The sequence below is a fragment of the Mandrillus leucophaeus genome, unplaced genomic scaffold (genome assembly GCF_000951045.1).
Source record: "Mandrillus leucophaeus isolate KB7577 unplaced genomic scaffold, Mleu.le_1.0 Scaffold71, whole genome shotgun sequence".
Taxonomy (NCBI): domain Eukaryota; kingdom Metazoa; phylum Chordata; class Mammalia; order Primates; family Cercopithecidae; genus Mandrillus; species Mandrillus leucophaeus.
In genome coordinates this window covers 2076552-2099669 of record NW_012107697.1, presented here as the reverse complement: position 1 = coordinate 2099669, position 23118 = coordinate 2076552, and the positions used below count along the sequence as shown (strand labels likewise).

The following is a 23118-nucleotide window of genomic DNA, read 5'->3' as shown; positions in this document are numbered from 1 at the left end:
AAAAAAAAAAAAGAAAAAGAAAAGAAAAAAGAAAAGAAAAATATAAAAAACAGACAAACAAATGATGTCCGTCAGTGGCAGAGGCAAAGCATTAGGAGAGTCTGGAAAAGGGAGTGCAGAGGAGGTAACATTTGTACTGGATCTGAAAAAATAAATCAGAGGGCCACACGCAGTGGCTCATGCCTGTAATCTCAGCACTTTGGAAGGCTGGGGGTGAGGGCAGATCTCCTGAGGCCAGGAGTTTCAGACCAGCTCAAACTGGTCACCATGGCCAACATGGTGAAACCCCATCTCTACTAAAAATACAAAAAATTGGCCAGGCATGGTGGCTTTTACCTGTAATCCTAGCACTTTGGGAGGCCAAGGCAGGCGGATTGCCTGAGCCCAGAAGTTCAAGACCAGCCTGGGCAACATGGTGAAACCTCATCTCTACTAAAAATACAAAAATTAGCCAGGCTGGGTGATGCATGCCGGCAGTCCCAGCTACGCAGGAGGCTGAGGCAGGAGAATTGCTTGAATCCAGGGGGCAGAGGTTGCTGTGAGCCGAGATCACACTACTGCACTCTAGCCTGGGAGACAAGCAAAAACTCCATATCCAAAAAAAAAAAAAAAAAATCAACCAGGAGTGGTGGCGTGGGCCTGTAGTAGCAGCTACTCAGGAGGCTGAGGCACAAGAATTGCTTGAACTTGGGAGGCAGAGGTTGCAGTGAGCCAAGATTATGCCACTGCACTCTAGCTTGGGAGATAAAGTGAAACTCTGTCTCAAAAATAAAAATAAAAGCACAAAAAATTATCTGAGCATGGTGGCACACGCCTATACTCACAGCTACTGGGGAGACTGAAGCAGGAGAATTGCTTGAACCTGGGAGGCAGAGGTCACAGTGAACCGAGATTGTGCCACGGCACTCCAACCTGGGCAATAAAGAGAGACCCTGTCTCAATAAATAAATAAATCAGAGAAAGGAAGGGCAGGGCATGCCAGCAGCAGGGTGAACAACACATTTGCGTTTTAAAAGAGGTTCTTCAAGGAGAGTAGAATGGAATGTGGGAGGGGAAGCATAGGAACCCCATGAATGTAGTCTCAGGGGTGACAGTTTGGGCCTGATAAACTCCTCTAGCTTAATTCCACTTACCTAGCCATGCAAGGCAGTCACCTGGCGGCAGTTCCTGGACACAGCTCAGAGCAATCTGTTTTCCTTCCCTGTCACCTTCCCCATGGATACGACAGCCATGTAGGTTTTATTAATAACATATACTTTGACCTCTTGCAGACAGAAGTACTGTGAGTCATGCCGTGGGCATGTCCTCTGTTGTGTGACCTCAGGATGGGGCACAGTGGCTCACACCTAGAATCCCAGCACTCTGGGAGGCCGAGGTGGGTGGATCACCTGAGGTCAGTGATCCTGACCTTCGAGACCAGCCTGACCAACATGGTGAAACCCCATCTCTACTAAAAATACAAAAAAATTAGCCAGGCGTGGTGGCAGGCGCCTGTAGTCCCAGCTACTCAGGAGACTAAGGCAGGAGAATCACTGGAATGCAGAAGGCAGAGGTTGCAGTGAGCCAAGATCATGCCACTGCACACTCCAGCCTTGGCTAGAGTGAGACTCTGTCTAAAAAAAAAAAAAATTATAGCATGAGGCCGGAGTGTGGTCGCTCACACTTGCAATCCCAGCACTTTAGGAGGCTGAGGCAGAAGGATCGCTTGAGCCCAGGAGTTTTGAGACCTGCTTAGGCAACATAATAAAACCCTGACTCCACAAAAAATAATTAACAAAAAAATTAGCCAGGCATGGTGGCATGCACCTGCAGTCCCAGCTACTCTAGAGGCTGAGATGGGAGGATCCCTTGAGCCCAGGAGGTTGAGGCTACAGTAAACCATGACTGCACCTTGTACTCTAGCATGGGTGACAGAACGAGACCCTGTCTCAAAAAAAAAAAAAGAATTATTGCATGGACAACTGTCTTGGTCAACTCTGGTCTTCAGCACTTTGCATAGGTCTGGACAGAGAAGGTGATTGTGTTAAAGAAGATGATGTCGGCCGGGCGTGGTGGCTCATGCCTGTAATCCCAGCACTTTGGGAGGCCAATGTGGGTGGATCGCCTGAGCTCAGGAGTTCGAGACCATCAGGGTTACATGGTGAAACCCCATCTCTACTAAAAATACAAAAAAATCAACCAGGTGTGGTAGTGCACGCCTCTAATCCCAGCTACTTGGGAGGCTGAGGCAGGAGAATTGCTTGAGCCCCAGAGGCGAAGGTTGCAGTGAGCTGAGATGGTGCCACTGCACTCCAGCCTGGGTGGCAGAGAGAGAGAGACTCCGTTTCCAAAAAAAACAAAAGAATACAGTATCTCAAGAGCTTGCTCAAGTCATTTCTTCAAGCCTAGGTTTCCTTTTCTATTTTGTGTACTTATTTTTATTTATTTATTTATTTTGAGGCAGAGTTTCACTCTCGTTGCCCAGGCTGGAGTGCAATGGTGCGATCTCAGCTCACCGCAACCTCCGCCTTCCAGGTTCAAGAGATTCTCCTGCCTCAGCCTCCTGAGTAGCTGGGATTACAGGCATGCACCACCATGCCTGGCTAATTTTTGTGTTTTTAGTAGAGACAGGGTTTCTCCATGTTGGTCAGGCCGATCTCAAACTCTGACCTCAGGTGATCTGCCTGTCTCGGCCTCCCAAAGTGCTGGGATACAGGCATGAGCTACCGCGCCTGGACTCCTTTTCTATAAAAGAAGGAGATGATAGTGCTCATCCTAGCAGTCTCGTGGGGTTGCTGTGGGAATCAAAAGAGCTCTCTTAGCAAATATGTGAGCCACTCTACAAATGTTCTCTGTGCCTGCAAGGCCTTTGCTGGCTCTGGAAGGCCGATGGCCTTCATTGGCTCCCACAGGAACTTGTAAATGTGTGAATCTATAAGTGTTTAACCCTTTCAGAAGTATTTACTGTTTTTTTGTTTTGTTTTGTTTTGTTTTTAACAGGGTGTCACTCTGTCACCTAGGCTGGGGTGCAGTGGCACAATCATAGCTCACTGTAATCTCAAACTCCTGGGCTCAAGTGATCCTCTCACCTCAGCCTCCCAAGTAACTAGGACTACAAGCACTGCCACCTTGCCCAGCTAATTGTTTGTTTGTTTTTATAGAGAGTTGTAGTGATGGGGCCTCCCAAAGTCCTGGAATTACAGGTGTGAGCTACCATGCCATGCCCTAGTATTTACGTTTTAAAAAGAGAAAGAGGGCCGGGCATGGTGGCTCATGCTTATAATCCTAACACTTTTGGAGGCTGAGCTGAGAGGAATGTTTCAGCCCGGGAGGTGGAGACCAGCCTGGGCAACAAGATGAGATCCCATCTCTACATTTTAAAAATTTTAAAAATTAGGCCTGAGGTTAGGAGTTCGAGACCAGCCTGACCAACGTGGAGAAATCCCATCTCTACTAAAAATACAAAATTAGCTGGACGTGGTGGTGCATGCCTGTAACCCCAGCTACTCGAGAGGCTGAGGTAGGAGAATCGCTTGAACCTGGGAGGCGGAGGCTGTGGTGAGCCGAGATCGCGCCGTTGCACTCAAGCCTGGGCAACGAGAGTGAAACTCTGTCTCAAAAAAAAAAATTTAAAATTATCTGGGCATAGTGGCATACACCTATGGTCCCAGCTACCCAGGAGACTGAGGGAGGAGGATCCCTTGAGCCCAGGAGTTCAAGGCTGCAGTGAGCTATGTTTGTACCACTGCACCGCAGCCTAGGTGACAGAGTGAGACCCTGTCTTTAAATAAAAAAGAAAAATAGAGAGAGTACAATAAGAATCTTAAGAAAGATTCTTTAATGGTGGGATTTCATGCCCTTTGATATGTCAAAAGCCATCTCTTGGCATCACTCCAGGGAGAAGGTGGCACCCAGAATGCCCTCTAAATCTAACTAGAATTCTAGCAGCTTGAACTCCTTCATGCTTTCCACTCCCATCACAAACCTCCATAAGAAAAAAAAAAAAAGTCATTCATCTCCAGGTGAGCACCCAACCACTCATAAATTGGAGCCTAGTTTAGTCTGGGTCACTTAAGTCTACGTGTGGCACTAGGGTGTCCCAGGCAGCTGGCAGGTTGATGCCAGTCATTTCCTTCAGTCCCCAAGCCGCAGGCCCAGGAGAGAAGAGGGCAAGTCAGTGTGCTGCTTCTTGAGTTGTCCTGCCCCCAGCCCTCAAGAACTTCTGGACACTTGCCTGATTCAAACCCCCAGTCACCAAACCCATTTGTATTCCTGGTGGCTGACAGTTCAGCCCCGGGAAGGGTGGCTGGGTGGAAAGAAGAGGAGAAGCAAAGGGGAAAGACAAATAAACCCAGTGAGGTCCCCCCCACCCCCATCCTAGGGATGGGGCTCCAGGGTCTTTTCTGCTTCTCACTGTCCTCCAGAACCATTAACACACCCCACCCCTGCAGGCACACCCAGGGCTCAGTGAGTCCTGAAGACAGAGGCAGGCATCATTTGGGCAAGAACTCGCCCATGCAACAGACACACAGGTCCCCCACACAGCATGTGGATCCACCATGAACAAGTGTCATTGACCAATGCCAAGAATGAGGACTATGGAGGCAGAAGATCTGGTCTCCAGGCCTTACTCCTCCTCCATTCGTTGAGGGCCCTTGGGTAAGTTCCTTAACCCAAGTCTCAGTTCTCTCACCTACAAACAAGGATGGTGCAGGGGCAGCATGGGACTCCCTTGAGAGAATGAAAGTGAAGCCTCTGTGAAATGGAAAGCATGACACAAATATTTTTATCTTTTTTTTGTTTGTTTTTTGAGACGGAGTCTCACTCTGTTGCCCAGGCTGGAGTGCAGTGGCACAATCTCAGCTCACTGCAACCTCCACCTCCCGGGTTCATGCCATTCTCCTGCCTCAACCTCCCGAGTAGCTGAGACTACAGGCGCCCACCACCATGCCTGGCTAATTTTTTGTATTTTTGGTAGAGACGGGGTTTCACCATGTTAGCCAAGATGGTCTCGATCTCCTGACCCCGTGATCCACCTGCCTCGGCCTCCCAAAGTGCTGGGATTACAGGCATGAGCCACCGTGCCCGGTGACACAAATATTTCTTAAGCTACATGTTCACTAGCTTGACATGTACCTAGGACCTACCATCCCCTGCCACAGACTCCCTACAGCCGACAAGCATCTTGCCAAATGCTTTGAAGATCCCCTTGCAGCGCACAGTACCAGGAGTCAGATCCACACACATTTACACATTGCATACTGTATAAATATAGGTTTTATTAATAATGGGTGAAATCCCACGAATACAACTGGCATCTCTGTGTGATAGGAAGAATCTGTGGCAGGGTGAGAGGAGGTAGACACGGATGTGTACAGGAAAAAGAAGGGAAATGAGCCCTGGGGGAGCGGAAACAAGAAACAGAATGAGCCTGGACCCACCAGGAAAGCCAGACACGCTCTGTGTCCGCCACCTGGTGCCCAGGGCAGGCTGTTCTGATGCCCAGGGGCCACCTGCTGATAGGAATGGTGGAGGGACACGGACAGGGGTTTGAATGAACAGCAGTGGCTGGGGAAGGGGTAGGGGAGTGAAGATGCCAGCATGGAGCACAAAAGGAGGGCCATGGGTGGCAGTGGCCAAGGCCAACTTATGCCCGTGTTTGTGCTTGTGTTGGGTCCTGAACTCCAGGGATCTAGTGCCCTGTGCCACCCCTGGCTCGGGAGGAGGGAAGACTTGGGGGTAGACACCTGCAGGTCCTGTAGACACCCTGGGCAGCACCAGCCTTATCCTTAGAGTCTCCAACATGGGATCCCCAGGAGGAGATTGGCACTGTCCTCCCGCCACCACCAGCATGCCACCATCACTCTTCCTCTGCACTGTAGAGGATGGCAAGTGTGTAGGGCTGAGATGGCCTGTTCGCATGTATGTGCCTGTCACTCCGGAGAGGGAGGGAGCATCACGAGACCGTGCATGCATCAGGGGCAGCGAGAAAGGAGGGTTGGGTCTTCCCCCACTCACCCCCCAGAATAAAGTGCATTCTCCAGTTCCAGTGGCAGGTGGGAGAGAAACACAGACATTATTGCACAGGTGCCACCAGGCCGTACTCCCACCAAAGGTGATGGGGAGGGGGACGGGGCATCCCACAGCCCCAGGCCTCTCCAATCCCCAGGATTGGGAGTGGTGACCTAGACAGAAAATCCAGCTTCTGTCCTGGCAGATTGTCCAAGTGAGCCAGGGTCTAGGGGTGGGGAGAAGGGGAGGAGGAGGAAGAGACTTCCAGAGTCCCTTCCTGTCCATTTCAACTTCCATAATGGGACTTCCGGGGACCCCACCAGGGCCCAGCCCTGGAACTCCAACCTTATAGCAGCCCAGTTTACAAACACTTGTGTGGTGGGGACCCCCAGAGGGGGCCACTTTGGTCAGTTGTAAGTGGGGGTCTGGAGAGCCTGGGGCTCCCAGGCAGACAGCAGAGGAGGGTGCCATGGGCAGGAAGGAAGGAGCAGCCTCCCAGTGGTCTTTGCATGCAGGTGTTGGAGAGAGTAGGGAGGAAGCTACAAACTGCATCAACTTGGGAAGACTCCTGGGCATGGTGGGGAGGGCTGGAGCCCCCACTCCCAGAGTCCAGGCTGGGAGTGCAGTCCGACAGCCAACCTGTGGAGGAGCCAAGGGAGGAGAGGGTAGCCCCGCCAGGAACCAGTGCCCAAGTCTATAAGGTTAAAACAGTCCCAAAGGGCTGGGGCTGGGGGCTTCCTGCTGCGGGGGCTGGGGTATAGGCTGGGGCAAGCCTCTATCTCTCTGACTTGACCCGGTAACGGAGCACAAGGTAGGCCAGCAGCCGCAGGGCTAGGAAGAAGATGCCCAAGACCAGGAAGTCCATGTAGAGCTTGGCATCCTCCACATCCAGCGCTCGGAGGATGCTCTGTGGCTCGCGGAACGGACAGCGTTCCTCTAAACATGTCAGGTCTCCTCGCTCCATGCCATAGATCGTCAGGATCACACCCTCAAAGCCATACCTAGGCAGGCAAGGATATCAGATAGGACACAGCACACAGGGTCCCTGCTCTCTGAGAAAACTGCCAGAGCCCAGCTGCAATGCTGTCATCCCTGGGGCACAGCCAGGGTGCCCCTGCCCAAAGGATAATGGGGCAGGCAGCAGACTTGGCACAACCCAGGAAGCCCTGGGTGTGGACTCCTCCAGGGAGAAGCAGAGGCGAATGAGGAGGGCAGGGGTACTGACCTGACATAGGAGAGATAGGAGCTCCACTGCAGGTAAGTGGGGATGGTCTTGAAGCTGACAAAGAAGCCGGAGAACAAGAGGACAGGGATGGCGGTAACTGGGCCCACAAAGGTGGCCACCTAGAGGGGACGAGAAGGGGCCAAGCCATCATAGGGGTGACCAAGACAAACCCAGGTTTCCTAGAGCTCCACCCTACCCCTTGCACCAGGCCCTGCTTCCTCCCACAAGACCTCCTCCCACCTTGGGAATCCCCAGCTGCCGGCCTCCCACCTGTAGGGAGTTGGAAGCAGCTCCGATCAGCAGCCCCAAAGATTGGGCCACCAAGGCGGTGGCAGTGGCCAGGGCTGAGAAGAGCAGGAAGCGGCTGGTCTCAGCGGGCTGGCCTGTCATCCAGTACACAATGCTGCAGTACACCACCGGACACACCACCTGGGGAGTGGGCACGGACTGGGCAGTGGACTTCAAGCCAGGGGTGCAGCAGCCAAGACCTCCACTCCACCCAAGCCTGGGCCTCTAGAATACCTATTCCCAGGGTGCCCATCCTGCCTCCACACTCTTGTTCAAGCTGTCCCCCAGACTGACACACGTCCCCTTCCTCCCTGGCCATATGACCCTCACTTATCTTGTCTCACATGTTCCGTTGGGTCCACCGTGACTGCTTCAGGCACAGTGACTTTTCCCTTCCCTGAGCGTCTAAAGTCCTTCCCACCTGGACCAGCTTATTCATTATATTGTTAATTAATTAACTCTCCATAGGAGAGCCATTTTGTTCCCCCATGAGCTACCAACTCCTAGGGTTCAGGGTCTGAGCCTACTAAATACAGTCATCCCCTGCTCAAGGGCATCTAACCAAGAGCCAACCAAAGGCCAAAGGTCCAGCTTGTGCTCTTCTCATTAAGCCAAGCATCCTGTTGTACTGTCCGCCCTGAGGAAGGGGTACCTTTTTCTAATTTGCACAAATGCATCCTGTGGATTACTGGTGGCCCTGATGCTTGGAACAGGGTGGTATTGGCAGTAACAACAACCAGCTAACATTTATTTGGCACTTCGTGTGTGCCAGGCACTATTCTAAGTACTTTATATACATTAACTCATTCAATTCTAACAATCCTCAGGTAGATAGTATTGTCATTCCACTTTATAGATGGGGACACTTTAGCAAAGAGAGTGATTTGCCCAAGATCTTACAGATAGCAAGTGGCAGTAAGAGCCAGAGAGTACACCATTGTCGACCGCCCCTAATAAGAGTTACAGAGTCATTTGTAGGGCTATTTCCTCTTTTTTTTTTTTTTTTGAGACAGGGTCTCTCACTAACTCATCCAGGCTAGAGTGCAGTGGCGCAATCTGGAGGCTTACTGCAACCTCTGCCTCCTGGGCTCAAGCAATCCTCCCACCTCAACAATGCCCTCAAACCCCCACTGCCCCCAGTAGCTGGGACTACAGGTGCACAACACCATGCCTCACTAATTTTTGTATTTTCAGTAGAGATGGGATTTCGTCATGTTGCCTAGGCTGGTCTCAGACTCCTGAGCTCAAGTGATCCTCCAGCCTCGGCCTCCCAAAGTGGTGGGATTACAGGCGTAAGCCACCGCGCCCGGCCCTATAGGGTTATTTTCATCGTTTTCTGTTTGCTGTCAGTTGTTCTCATTAAAACATAAGTTCCACGTGGTCAAGACTACATCAGTCTAGTTCATTGCTATATCCCTAAAGCCTGGTACAGAGCCTGGCCTATGATAGGTACTCACCATCTATTTGCTAAGTGAGTAGAAGGACAGCAAAGGAAGGAAAGTGACAAGTTTGAGGGAGGCAAGAAAGCAAGGATAGAAGGAGCAAAACAAGATGGAGGCACTGGGCAGGTGGGAGGAAGAGGCCCACCTGAAAGGGCACGTCAGCCATGGTCTTGGCCAGGTAATACGCTTTGAGGCTGTACCAGTAGTTGAGGTGCTCCCTCATGAAGACCGCCATTTCTAGGGGGACTGAGGACACAGGCTGCTTAGGCACAGCCAGCCAACACCCTGGCCCCTGCCCCAAGCCCCAGCACCCACGCCCTTGCCCCATGCCCAGGGCAGCTCAGCTCACAGGTGAGCACAGTTGGCATGAGGGCAGCGAACATGAGGAACAGCATGGAGAAGAAGAGGCAGCCGGTGTTGTTGAAGACCTTGCTGGCATCGTCGCCAATATGCAGGTAGAGGAGGCCGATGAGCACGCCAATAACCACGTGGGACATGAACCGCAGGTGGGTCAGGACCTTGGGAGGGGTCATCACCAGGAGAGGGATGTGTTACAAGCCAGGGCAAGCCACAGAGCAGGGTAGGAACTCGGAGCTGTCCTCACAGGCACAGAGACCCACAGGCACATTGTGGGGCTGTGAGGGAGGGTCCCCATTCCCATCTCAGCTGCTAGGAGCCTACAGCCCAAAAGGTCAGGCCTGTGCCAGCCTCCTCTCCCCTAGCCTGACGCCTCACCGTGTCCCTGAGGATGGACAGGAAGGTCCTCTTGAAGAGGATGCAGAACTGTGTGAGAGTGCTGGTGGCAAAGGTGTGGCTTTCAATGGGATCCACTTCCTGGGAAGAAGAAATTGGATCGGGATCAGGTGAGCCTACCCCATTCACCCACAGAACACCCAGCTCAGTGAATGAAAAACCTCAGAGCTCTTCCCCAGAGCAGGGGTCCTCCAAGTCTACAGAGAATCTTCCACCATTAAATTGTGTTCCTGAAAGCCAGGCTTAGGGGTGTGAATCAGAGTGAGATTCAGACACAAAGAGGGGGCAAAAACTTGGGAGGGAGGAGATGGAAAGAAAGTAATGGACACCCGTGGTGGCTAATAATAGATCAGTTACTTCTTTAATCCATCAAAACATATTAACTCTAAGGGTATAATTCCTTTATGCCACTAATTATACAGTAATATTATTTAATAATGATGATAATGACAACAATAACAACAAAGACTAACCAATCTGGTTTTCAGGGGTTATAGTGTCTCATTTAAGGAAGAGAACTAGCACCGGGCAGATGCCCGCTGTACCAGCTACAGTGCTAAGAGCTTTATGTGATTATCTGATTAGTCCTCCCAATCACCCTGTGAGGTAAGTATCATCATCTCTAAGTTAGAGAGAACAGTAAGCCACACTGGCTACGAGCCTGGGGACCATGTTGATCTTGCTTACCAGATGAGCACTATGCCAGGACCAAGGACAGCACACTGTAGCTGCTCAACAAGAACTTGCCAAATGAATACGTGAATGAGGAAACTGGAGCTCAAGGAGGTTAAATAACGTGCCTAAGGTCACGGTGCTGTTCATAGTAGGTCGATTCCAAGTCCTAGGTTCTTCCTAGTACCCAATGGTTGCAACGCCTCCAGGGAACAGCCTCTTTGACAGGGCCACTGTCCATGGTCCAGTCTCCCCTCCCCAACTATGCCCTCTCTGCCCTCTCCACTCCTACTCACCGGAGGACAAGGGGGGCAGGGGGCAGGGACCTCGTTCTTCTCAGGGCTGCTCTTCTTCTCAGCCATGGCACACAGCCCATTCTGCACAGCCCTGAACAACATGGGGTTCAGGTCTCCATACTCGCCAGAGGCCACCTCGATGACTGGGGACACAGAGTGGAGAGCTCAGTTTAGATTCATCCTCACTTCCCAAGGGCAAGTCAGTCCCGCCTTGGGTGTGTGGGGAAGGCGGGCGACGGTGAGATCCCTATCCCTAGAAGGCCTGAGTGCAGAGCCTCCAGGTTTTGTCCGCTGCTGCTTCCCAGCCCCTACCAACGACCCCCACTCACTGAAGTCAGCCGGGTTGTGGTAAGTGGGGCAGTGCAAGCCGAGTCCCTTTAGATAGGGGATCAGGTTGGTGACCACACCTTTGAAGATGCACTGACCCTGGCTCAGGATGTAGAGCTGCAGCAGAAAGAGAAGGGTAAGGAAGGAGCCGCGGGCCAGGCACCCCTACTGACCCCCTTCCATCCCTCCATCTCAAGCCAATCCTCCTTGAGGCCTGGAGACACTCACCTTGTCAAACATCTCAAAGAGCTTGGCACTGGGCTGGTGGATGGTGCAGATGATGGTACGACCCCCCTGTGCCAGGGACTTCATGAGGGACACCACTTGGAAACAAGAGGCGCTATCCAGACCACTGTCCAGAGAGAGGCCACCAGGGGGCCACGTGAGGTGGGTGAGGCCAAAAGAAGGGAGTGTCTGGGGTGGGGCAGCTGCTGTGAAGGGGATGAAGCTGGCAGGAAGAGGGCACTTTGGCCACATCTGTATCCTTTACTGTTCAGGCACTTGGAGGTATACCCAGAAACCCAGAGCACGGTTCAGTTTAATAAGCATATATTGAGGACCTGTTGTATGCCAGGCACTGGGATTACAATGATGCATAAATAATACATAGACTCTGGTCTGGAAGGAGAGAAAGACAAGCACACAGATGATTTTGGGTAATGCGGAAAGTGCTGTAGCAACACTGGGTGAAAGAGGGGGAGGATTCAGCTCAGCTGTATCAGGTGTTGGAGGGTAGTCAGAGAAGGTTCCTGAGCGAGCCCAGGAGTAAGAGCTAAGCAGGTGAAGGGAAGAGGGGAGGCACAGTGGTGAAGGGCATTCCAGCAGCAGACACAGCATGGGCAAAGCTTAGAGGCATGAAACACATGGCTTGACCAGGGAATTATAAGCAACTCAGTATTATTAGAGCATAAAGTACATGACATGAGGCTGGAGAAGTAGGTTCAGACCAGGCCCTTGTAAGTCACCTGACTTTATATTTTGAGGACAAGTGGGACAGGAAACACTGCATGTTTTAAGCAGGGGAGTGAGCACTGCAGACTTGTGTTTAGAAAGTTCACTCTGGTCAGGCATGGTGGCTCACACCTGTAATCCCAGCACTTTGGGAGGCCAAGGCGGGTGGATCACAAGGTCAGAAGTTCAAGACCAGCCTGACCAATAGGGTGAAACCCCGTCTCTACTAAAAATACAAAAATTAGCCAGGCATGGTAGTACCTGCCTGTAATCCCAGCTACTCAAGGGACTGAGGCAGGAGAATCGCTTGAACCCAGGAGGCAGAGGTTGCAGTGAGCCAAGATTGCACCACTGCACTCCAGCCTGGTTGACAGAGCGAGACTCCGTCTTAAAAAAATAAAAGAAAGTTCACTCTAGCTACAGTTTGGAGGAAGGACTGACTGGGAGACACTGGAGACAAGGAGATAAGAATCTGTTGCTGTCCTGAATTTAACATCAACATTAGCGATGGGGCAGGGCAAATATGAGAGATATCAAAAGGAGGCGGAATCAACAGGACTTGGTGACTGATGGCCGAGGGTGACTGGAGAGGGAGGTGTCAATCAGGGAGGACATCTGGATCTCTGCCCGGATAAAGGATGGGGCCACTCACAGCAACAGATTTGGCAAGGATGGAGATGAGGAAGAAGCCCTTATCTTGGCCCCAGGAGGATGTGAACAGAGGCTCTGGATCATGGAGAAGATACAGCCTCCAGCCCTGGCTCAGGGCCGAGAGGAGAGGGGTATGCTGGTGGGAAAGGGTGAAGAGAACTACCTGGTGGGCTCATCAAAGAACATGACAGGCGGGTTATTGACCAGCTCCAGGGCGATGGCCAGACGCTTCCTCTGCCCGCCGGAGAGCAGGGCTGTCCTCGTGTGGGAGCACGACATCAGGCCCAGTGCCGTCAGGATCTCTGTCACCTGGCCCCACCCCACCCATGCCAGGTCAGCTTCGGAGTCTCTGCTTCCCCCAGGCACCACCCCAGCTTCAAAAAGCATCTCCCTTAAGTCCACTGTCTCAGCCTAGGCCACCACTCTCCCACCTCCAGCTCGGGGCCTTGAGCTCAGCAGCACCACAAAAGGGAGTGGCGCCGCTGCCTCCCTTCTCCACTCACCAGCTCCTTCTTCACCTCCTGCTTCTCACTCAGCTTCAGGTTAGCAGAGACCTGGGGTCCAGAGAGTAAGCGAGAGAGGTATGTGTGGGAGAGAGCTCTGCCTTGACCCCTCTGCCGATGGGGAAGGTGGGGACAGCAGACAGAGGGGGTTGCTGGGAGGAGGGGACTATCCAGCCCTCACCATCATGGCTTCCAACACCGTGAGGTGCGGCAGCAGCATGTCATCTTGCATGATGTAGCAGGACATCTTGCGGAAAGTCCTCAGCTCCCGCGGCCTCCCATTAACCAGGATCTGCCCCTTCATTCCAGACTCCCTGCGGGGATGTGGGTTGAGGATGGGGGTCAAAGCCACTTCAGAATACCTTCTGTGTTCCCCAAGGGATACTTCTTCCTGAGTCCTGCCCCCCATTCCACCCCAGTCTCATTCTTACCTGTATCCTGCCAAGATGTTCATGAAGGTGGACTTGCCAGCCCCCGAGGGGCCCATGATGCCAATCAGTTCCCGGCGGCAGAATTTACCTGAGAGGCACTTGAGAAGGGTCTTATAACCTGCAGTGAGGAGAGGAGGGATTTTTGGTCAGGCTGCAGTGAACAGAGGTACCCCCAAAATTCTTAGGAGCAGCCATGGCTATCAGTGAAATAGGTAGTGTGAATAGCCATAGCTATTCAGTGTGATTGGGTTGGGATGGAGGAACAACCCTCATAGCCCTGGCAGGAACCCGTCCCTCTCATCCCGTGCCCCTAGAAACCACCACCACTAATATCAAAGTACCAGAGGCAACAATCCTCTTCTGAAGGGCGTGGGAAAATCCACATGTCTCATAGACGGGTGTGGAGAGGGGATCAAAGCTGTAGAAGCCCCTGGTCCTCTTCTGTAATCACAGTGGCCACTGTCTTGCCCCCTCCAGGAAAACTTGTCCACTACTACAGCCCGAGCTGGCTGCCTATCCCCTGTGTTTCCATAGCACCTCTCCTATCCTAGCATGTTTGTTACTTGATGTGCCTGTCACTTGCCCCACTCTCCCAGCCTCTCAGTCAGTGAGCTCCTTGGGGGCGGTGTGTCACTCATCTTGGTAATCTCAGTAGACTGTCTGGTCTGTAGTAGATGTTCAGTAAGTGTCTGTTCCATGAGCGTGAGTTCTCAGAGCTTTTCCCTAATTCAGAAAAAGCCTTCTTCTTTGCACTCTCTCTGCCCACCAGGCTTGTCTCTCTAGCCCCTACATGGCCCAGTAAAATCTCACCTTTCATTCATTCATTGGAAGGCAGCATATGCATTTAGAGCACGGTTTGGAGTCAGGTAGATCTGGGTTCAAATTCTGGCTCCACACTTACCAGCTGTGTGACCTCGGGCAAGTTGCTTAACCTCTCTGAGCTCCAGGTCCCTCATCTGTAAAATGAGGATGATAGTACCTATCTCATAGGGTTGTTGTAAAGATTCAATGAGATAATATATGTAAAACATATGACACAGTGCTTGGCACATAGAATGCATTAAAAAGTGACATTTTACTATTAATTCTACTTGACAAATGCTTATTGATATCTACTATATACCAAGCTCTGTACCAAACACTGGACAAAAATTGAGGAAGACATAGTTTTTGTATTCAAGAAGGTCATAATCTAAGTAAGACAGACAAAAAAATCTATGAAGAAAAATAAAATTGAGTTATAACAGAAGTACAAAAAATGTGCTGTGAGAATGCAAAACAATGGAATTGACGTGAGTCGGGGGGGCAAGGGGAAAATCAAGACTGGCCTCATGGAAGTGGTGGCATTTGAGCTAAGCCTTGGAGGATGAGCAGGATTCTAAAAGGCAAAGGGAAAGCAGAGGCCCTCCAGGCTTTGGAAGGAAAAGCTCTGTGATATAAAAGTATGTGTATATACACTCACAATCCAAGGAACAGAGGGCAGAACCTACATGGAGTGACCTGGTGAGACATGGAAGTGGAGGGGAAGGATAAAACCATCAAGGAGGGCCTCGCTTGCGATGCTGGCAGACGTGCCTCGTAGTTGAGGACATGCCAATCCCTTACCTAGCACCTTGCTCATTGCCGCCCCTTCTAACCCCCACAGAGCCCAAGTCCCTCCCCATTTCACCTCCTTAGTGTCCTTAGTGGAGACAGTGAAGGGAAGGCATATTTAACCCTCCCTCCACAACACCCAGGACTGTGTTCTGGGCCCGGCTGTCCCTCTGGATGCTTCCTATCAGAAGGGGGAGCAGCTCCTGCCCACTGTCAGGTCCTGATCACAGCAACTGCCTGGATAGTACCCATGGTTTACAAAGCTTCAACTGTTTCTCTAACAACATGGGTGAGGCAACTGGGGACCAGAGACATCTAGTGACTCACCCAGGGTCACACAGCAAGTTCTTTCCTGGGAGAGGGAAGCCATGGGCTCTAGCCCTCTGCCTCAGTCCTCCTCGTCATCAGTCAGAGACATTTGGTGGTACACTCCAGCATATGCCTTTCAGAGCCACTCACAGGAAGTGATCTCTTGCAGGAGAAGAAACTGGCAACAACGAACCTTCCCCTCAATTAATTACAGTAGCTGGTTGAACACTGATGCCTAACACAAAAATCATCTTACATTTGCCTCTCACAGATACCACCTCAGCTGAGCTTCACACGTCTGTGTATTCTTATCATCCCTGTTTACAGATGAGAAAAGCAAGGCCAAGAACAGGTAAGCAGCCTGCCCAAGGTCACACAGCTTATAAGTGACTAGGAACCTATGTCCCACAACTGCTCAGCACAGAAGAGACCAGCCAGGCCCTTGGGCTGGAGAGACACTGGCATTCTAGTTCTGCCGCCGTCGGTAGCTCTCTTTGCAATTTTGTCAAGTCACTTAATCTTTAAGGCCTCTGACTCCTCATCTATAAAGGAAGGATAATAATATATATTCCCAAGGACTTAATAAGGTTATTATAATGTTAAGTGAGATTATTAATAATAATTAAAAGGAAGCTGTTTTGAAAAAATAAGAAATGTCATATATATTTAGGGGAGATAACAAATCCTTACTTGGGAAAGGCAGAACTCACTCTCTCTCCATCCCCCTTGCTTTCTTTCCTTTCTGCCTACCCCTAACTGCTTTCTGTCCTCTAAAGAAGGGGAGAGGGATTCAAAGGAAAAGAGAAGTCATCGAGGGGAGGGCAGGGGCCAGAGAAAGGGATGACGGATGAAAAAAATGGCAAAATGGCCAGTAGAGCAGAATGAGGCTGGCAAGGTCAAAAGGAGGGAAGGACCAGGTGAGGGGTATCAATCTGTAGCTGGCACATGGAAGCAACTGGAGAGCTGGCCCGTCTAGACACATTTTTAAAACAATCTTAGTTTCTTCTTAAAATTATGAGGAAATGAGAGAGCTAAGGAAATAACAACTGCCTCATCATCTTGCCCAGAGCTGGTCTCAGGACTGAAAGAGGCTGCTTAGGGACAGGGCACACTGGGCAGGAAGCCTAGATGCCTCAGTTTCCATTGGCTCAGCCATGTGACCTTTTGGTCACTCTTGGGAATGAGGGTTTGGAGAGTGCAGAGAAGATCATGCTTAGCCCTGCTCTGAAGCACCCCAAACCTATCTGTCAAACCTCAGAGAACAATGTCCCAGCCCCACCCCAGCCCACACCCAGGCTCTGGGAAACAGCCTCAGCTTCCCTATTACCAGCTATAGCTGCTCAGGGTAGGGGCTGCAGGGGCTGCTCAGGGTTCAGGGGAACCTGTCCTCATGGGCGGGAAGGCGGAGGTGATGGGACTGCTGTACAGGGAAGAGAGAGAAAAGAACAATGCGTGGAGAGCTGCGAAACCAGGCTTCTGGTCCCAGCTCTGCCACTTACTAGCTGTGTGACATTGGTCAAGTTACTCAACTTCCCTGGGCCTCAGTTTCCTTATTAGTAACAAAGAGATGACATCTATCCTGCCAAACCGCCACCCTCACTGCTTCTGAGCACTGTGGTAAGAATGGAATAAGATGACAGGAATGAGAACGTCTTTACAATTAGGTCCAAGGGTATTGCTCAACCCTGCAGACACAGCCCCTTGCTTTTTCATACTAGTCCTCACAGTTAGGAATCCTCCATAAACAAAAGAAGGAAAACTCATCAAGGACCACTCAAGGACCAGAGGTCAGGGGATCTCTTTAGAAGATAAAGCTTCAATAACCAATTGCACCCAGTATCCCATGGTGCTCACAGGTGTGGGGGAGAGTAGATCCTGACACCCCAACAGTGCAGTGAGCAACGGACTGGGACCCAGATTTTAGTGTTTCCACAGAGCCCACTGGTGCAGGACTTGCCGAACATGGGACACCCAGGCCTCATGCTTCTGGAGAGGCAACTCAGAGAGGGCCCACGGACTCCCCCTACCAGGCTGTTCCCTACCCCTTTTGCGCCAGCAGGGCCCCTCCCGCACGGAATAGGACAGCTCCACGAACTCGATGTCCACGGCTGAGCGCTTGGGTAGGTGGGAGAAGCGCTGGGCTTCAGTGATGTGGTTCTCCACCTTCTTCAGGTGTGTGGTCAGCACAGGGGGTTCCGCCCCGTCCTCCAGCGTCACTGCCATGGCCACAGCCCCCGGACCTAGTCCACAGCCCACAGCCTCCAGCGCCTTCTCCGCCATCACGTCGCCGGCCTGCGGGGAGAGGGCCTGCTCAGTTTGGGGCAGACTACCGAGCCCCGCTCAAAGCTCCCTGGCGTTCTAATGCTTCCCCCGCCCCCACTCCCCACCTCCTTCTCGGGGCAGATCCGCGACTGTTAGCCCCGCACTCTGCCCCCGCCCCCCACTCCTCGCTCGGAGACGCTCAGTCCCGGGCAGCCCAGCTCCAACCTGGCTCCAGCCCGTCCCCTTGAAGCCCTCAATCGCTCCTTCCTCCCCGCGGCTTCTCTAATCTCCTTACCCCGCAGGCCAGCAGCCCCTGGGGACTGAAGGGATAGGGGGCGGGGGAGAAGGGGCAGCCGGCCGAGGCTGCCGGCTAGGAGGTCGGGGTATCAGGGTGAGTGCAGGACGGACCAGGGGAAGGCGGAGAGGGGGAGGCTTCAGGCCTCCAGCTGCGTCCCACTCCCCATCCCTTGGCACGATGCCCAGGCCAGCCCCTCCCGCCGGCACCCCCGGGCCCGCGTGCCCCGGGCTGTCCCCAAAGCCAGGCGCACCACCCGGACTCAAAACTAAGCACCCCACGGCGGCTCAAGCCCCCGCCCTGTCTCCCGCATGCCTAGTCACCTTGACGCGCCCCCGGGCTGGTGCGGGGCAGGGATGCTCAGCGCTGCCACGGACCAGAGACGGAGAGCCGGGGATCCCCTTACCTGCCTCGGGCTGCGGCACCCGCGTCCCGGCTCCCGGTCCCGGCGGCCCGGGCCGGGGCGGGGCCGGGGCGGGGCAGGCGAGGCAGGAGGGCCGGCCCTTGGCTCGGAGAAGATGGCAAGGATGGTGAGAGGCGGTTGGGGTCGCGCCCCGACTCCGGTGGGCTGTGCACACCCGCTTCCCAGAGCCTGGACCCGGACGCTGTGTCCTCCGAGCCCGCGGGGCGACTGCGCTCTCCTCCCAGCTACTGCTCGCCGGTCCCGCCGTTCTTAAAGGGCCCGCGCCGCCCGGCAGCCCGCGGTGGGCGAGGACGGCAAAGGAGAGAGCAGCGCTTGCGGCGCGTGGGCCGGATCGGGTGCAGGGGTGAACTCAGGACTGGGGGTTGATGGCAAAGGGCCGACTTGGAGGCAGTGAGGAAAGGAGAGCTGGAGTCATTCCGTGGGGACAAGTCTCTGGAAGACAGATTAGGCAGTGGTGTTGGGGGTGGGGAGAAGTGGAGGGATTGTAAAGGTGTCAGTCTGTCTTCACACACGATACCAGCCCCCCAACAATTTCCCTCAGTTCCAGCCCATGAGTGCAGGCCTCCCTCCAGGAATCCCCAAACTAGGTACAAAGGCTTTCAAAAACGCAGGAGCCTTGGGACATTGGAACATACTCCCCTTTCCCCATTCACACTTTCTCTGGGTTAGGACACTAATAAAGACGGGGAAATGGCAACAGCTTTGGGAGAGCCTGCAGCAGCTCCAGAGTTAAACTGGAACCCAGTGCTCAGTCTGCTCCGACTGCAGTCACCTAGCCAGATACAGGCCTTCAAGACAGGCACATGCCATATCCTGGAGGGACCTGTGTGCCAGGGCATGCACAGGGCTCACAGACAGTGCTCCGGGAATCTCATGCACCTGCACATTCTCTCCCTTGCCCCCAAAGACTTCAAATGTAGGTCCCCAGAACATACTTGGGGCTTTCCCTTGCTCTGCCCCTTTCTCAGCCAATTCCTCTTGGCCCTTGCCTGTCCCAGCCACTATGTCTTCAAGGGGTAAGTAGGTTAGCTAGCCAAGACACGTGACCTGAGCTTTTAAGTTCCCACCTGTCACACAGCAGAGACAATGGGAGGGAAGGCTCTGAGGCTGCTGGTGCGACTGCCACCGCTGAGGCTTCTCCTTACTGCAGCAGTTGAGAGGTTACTAGCAGTCAAACCTCTCCACTGCCAACCACCTCTCCACAGCCCTAAAAGCTGGTGGTCCCTGGAGGATTTCTCTAGGCCCCGCCCTGTTAACAGTGAGGTTTATGTGGGGTTTGGATCCAGTCTTTCCTGTCTTCCCCCAACTCCATGCCCCACCATCACCACCATTCCTCAGGACCAACCTCCTATTCTCCAGATGGACCCTCCATTCTCCAAGTCAACCTCCCATCAGCTACTATAGACCTCCCATCCCCCAACAGTTGCATTTATTAACTACTTTGTACTAGGCATTATCTCATTTAATCTTCACAATATCCCTATGAGACAGGTTTTACAACCCCCCTTTAGAGATGAAAAACTGAGGCATAGGGAGGTTAAGCAATAGTTGGTGGCAGAGCAGGGCTTGAACCCCAAAGTCCCAGCTTTTACCCACCCTGCTAATTGGGCCTCTCAGAACCTTATTCCCAAATGGACTGTCTCCCTCTGTTTTCTAGAGAGGCTCTTCATCCTCCTGATATAACCTCCATGTCTTAATACCACCCAGCTTTATTCTTTGGCACACAACTTTCTTTTTCCTTCCTTCCTTTCATCCTTCTTTTCTTTCTTTTCCTTCTTTCCTTCTTTCCTTCCTTTTTTCCTTCCTTCTTTTCTCTCTCTCTCTCTCTCTCTCTCTCTCTCTCTCTCTTTCTCTTTCTTTAATAGTCTTGTTCTGGCACCCAGGCTGGAGAGCAGTGGTGAGATCTCAGCTCACTGCAGCCTCTATCTCCCGGGTTGAAGTGATTCTCCTGCCTTAGCCTCCTGAGTAGCTGGGACTACTGGCACACACCAGCACACCTGACTACTTTTTGTATTTTTTGTAGAGATGGGGTTTCACCATGTTGACCAGGCTGGTTTCAAACTTCTGACCTCAAGCGATCCACCCGCCTCAGCCTCCCAAAGTGCTGGGATTACAGGCGTGAGCCACCACACTCAGCAGATTACAATTTTTCATTCTCAAGAATAGACTATAGGCCAGGAATGGTGTCTCACGCCTGTAATCCCAGTACTTTGGGAGGCCAAGGCGGGTGGATAACTTGAGGTCAGGAGTTTGAGACCAGCCTGGCCAACATGTCGAGATTCCATTTCTACTAATATTAGAAAAATTAGCCAGGCATGGTGGCTCATGCCTATAATACTTTGGAGGCTAGGGCACAAGAATCACTTGAACCCGGGAGGCGGAGGTTGTAGTGAGCCAAGATCACGCCGCTGCACTCCAGCCTGGAAGACACAGCAAGACTCTGTCTCAAAAAATAAAATTAAATGAATAAGTAAATACATAAATAAATAAGCCAGACATAGTGGCACATGCCTGTAGTCCCAGCTACTCGGGAGGCCAAGGCAGGAGGATCACTTGAGCCTGGGATGTTAAGGCTGCAGTGAGCCATGATCACGCCACTGCATAGACCATACATTCTTACTTCCAGGTCACACCATGGTTCAGGCTCATTTCCTTCCCCCAGATGAATCTTCCTTTCCTTAGCAAAGAGGGGAAACTACATTTACTGGATGCCTACTACTTGCTAGGCACATAGCATAGAGCTATGGTTGATATCTCAGTAAAGGGCTGGGCCAGTCTCTTTCTCCACTATGTTCCTAGAACTTGGACACAGAAATTGCACTCGAAACCAGGTGTGGTGGCTCATACCTGTAATCCCAGCACTTTGGGAGGCTCAGGCAGGAGGACTGTTTGAGCCCAGGATTTTGAGACCAGCGTGGGCAATATAAGGAGACCCCATCTCTACAAAAAAAAAAAAAAAATTAAAAAATTAAAAATTAAAAAAAAGAAAATGAACTCCATAAATACCCATTAACCGAACAGTCTAACCAGTCCTTGTAACAATGTTATGAAGTCAGTATTATTCTTCCACGTTTTAGATAAGGAACTGAAGCTCAGAAATGTTAAGTACAAGTATGAAGTACGTAGCTAGTGTGATGGATGCAGGGATTCAAATCCAGGTCTCAGTGATCCTAAACCATGGCTTTATGTACGATGTCAGACTTCCTCATTACCTATTGTCACCTTCCCACTTTATAAAGCAGATTTTCTCAGTTCCCCTCAACAGACCTTTCTCATTCTAGGATATAGAACCTTTCCAGCCTTCCAGAGGTCCACTAGCACAGACCCTTTCCATCCTAGAGATACTCCCCACTCCCACCACATATCCCCCAGGATGGACCTTTGATTCCTGAGAACACACAGTTCCAACTCCTAGAGTAGACCTTGTAACTCAAGAGCAGTGGTCCTCAAATTTGAGCGCACATCCACATCATCTAGAGAGCTTGTTAAAACACTGATTAGATTACGGGGCTCCATTCCCAGAGTTTCTGATTCAGTATCTGGGGTGGAGCCAGAGAATTTACATCTCTAATAAGTTCTCAAGTAATGCTGATGCTGCTAGTCCAGGGACCACCTTTTGAGAACCGTTGCTTAAAAGAACCTTCTTTCCTTAGTCTAGATCTCCCATCCCCAGAACAAGCCCCCTTTTTCCCACCACAGACTTTCTCCAATGTCCAGGTGGATCCTCCTCTATTCCTCCAAACAGAACTCCTCCCATTCCCTGAGATGGATTCTCCCCCTCCTCTAGGATTCTCCCAACTCCCACCCCAGACCTCCTCACCCCCACCACCAAGACAGAGCCTCCATCCAGGGCATGTTTCCCTAGGCCCAGACATGACATGTAAAGGTTGATGATAATTGGCTTAAGAGGAGCAAGGCAGAAGCAGAAAATTCCCATCTCAGCTTAGTGCCAGGAGCTAATCTAACAGACACAGGCTGCTCTGGGCAGGGATTTGTGGGAGAAGCAGTTGGTAAGCAGCTTTCTGGGCCTATGGAAAAAAGGAGGGTTACCAGGGTCCTATGGGAGCTGGAAAGGAATTCGACTGGGGGGATATTGTAACTGACCAGTTCTGCTTCCACCATCCCAGGTCCCTCTTCCACTGTGCCTCCCTTGAGCACCATGACAGTCTGTCACCTCTGGACAGAATGGTTTTGAAGTGTATTTGTTAATGAAGGCCCCTCTGCTGGTCACTTGGAGAGATGCAGCCCAGGACCAGGAAGGAGGGGTGGCTAAAGAGGAGACTGAGGACAAACCCCCACCCTGCCCCACCCAATCAGCTGGCTTCAGGGTTCCTGCCAGTATGTAGCAGCAAAGCTCTCCAGTCCTCCTGTGGCTCCTCAAGGCAGGAAGGAAAAATGTGCATAGGCGCTGCGTGGAGGCCATGGAGGGGTAACTATTGATTACCTCTCCTGACCCCTTAGAGACTAGGCAGAGTCTCTGCTGTTGCTGTTGCTTTTTTAAAAAATTATAGGCTGGGCGTAGTGGCTCACGCCTGTAATCCCAGCACTTTGGGAGGCTGAGGCGGGTGGATCACTTGAAGTTAGGAGTTCGAGACCAGCCTGGTCAACATGGTGAAACCCTGTCTCTACTAAAAATACAAAAATTAGCTGGGCGTGGTGGCACATGCCTGTAATTCCAGCTACTTGGGAGGCTGAGGCAGGAGAA

At 52.0% G+C, this 23118-nt stretch overlaps 1 protein-coding gene across 2 annotated transcripts; it reads right to left on the bottom strand.

The window, feature by feature from the left end:
- Positions 1–5225: 5225 nt before the first annotated feature.
- ABCG4 (ATP-binding cassette, sub-family G (WHITE), member 4) lies at positions 5226–18658 on the bottom strand. Of its 2 annotated transcripts, none has more exons than XM_011964934.1 (15): positions 18313–18658; positions 17475–17724; positions 13531–13648; positions 13281–13413; positions 13100–13150; positions 12760–12905; positions 11223–11346; positions 10997–11111; positions 10668–10810; positions 9682–9780; positions 9296–9464; positions 9092–9192; positions 7487–7645; positions 7217–7335; positions 5226–6992 (listed from the first exon to the last, which is right to left on the bottom strand). In XM_011964934.1, the coding sequence occupies exons 2-15, from the start codon at positions 17710–17712 to the stop codon at positions 6767–6769; spliced, it is 1941 nt and encodes a 646-aa protein (XP_011820324.1). In that variant the 5' UTR covers positions 17713–17724; positions 18313–18658; the 3' UTR covers positions 5226–6766. The 2 variants fall into 2 exon arrangements, with proteins under 2 accessions (XP_011820324.1, XP_011820325.1); XM_011964935.1 differs by lacking the exon at positions 18313–18658 and adding an exon at positions 17990–18163.
- Between the last annotated feature and the right edge of the window lie 4460 nt (positions 18659–23118).

What these genes read in the sequence shown, in the direction of transcription:
- ABCG4 (XM_011964934.1), bottom strand. Translation starts at nt 17,712, where the DNA reads ATGGCGGAGAAGGCGCTGGAGGCTGTGGGCTGTGGACTAGGTCCGGGG. An exon ending in GCCCTGCTGGCGCAAAAGGG is followed by an intron (nt 13,649 to 17,474) that starts GTAGGGAACAGC and finishes TCCTCACTGCAG; the next exon opens with GTTATAAGACCCTTCTCAAG. An exon ending in AACATCTTGGCAGGATACAG is followed by an intron (nt 13,414 to 13,530) that starts GTAAGAATGAGA and finishes ACATCCCCGCAG; the next exon opens with GGAGTCTGGAATGAAGGGGC.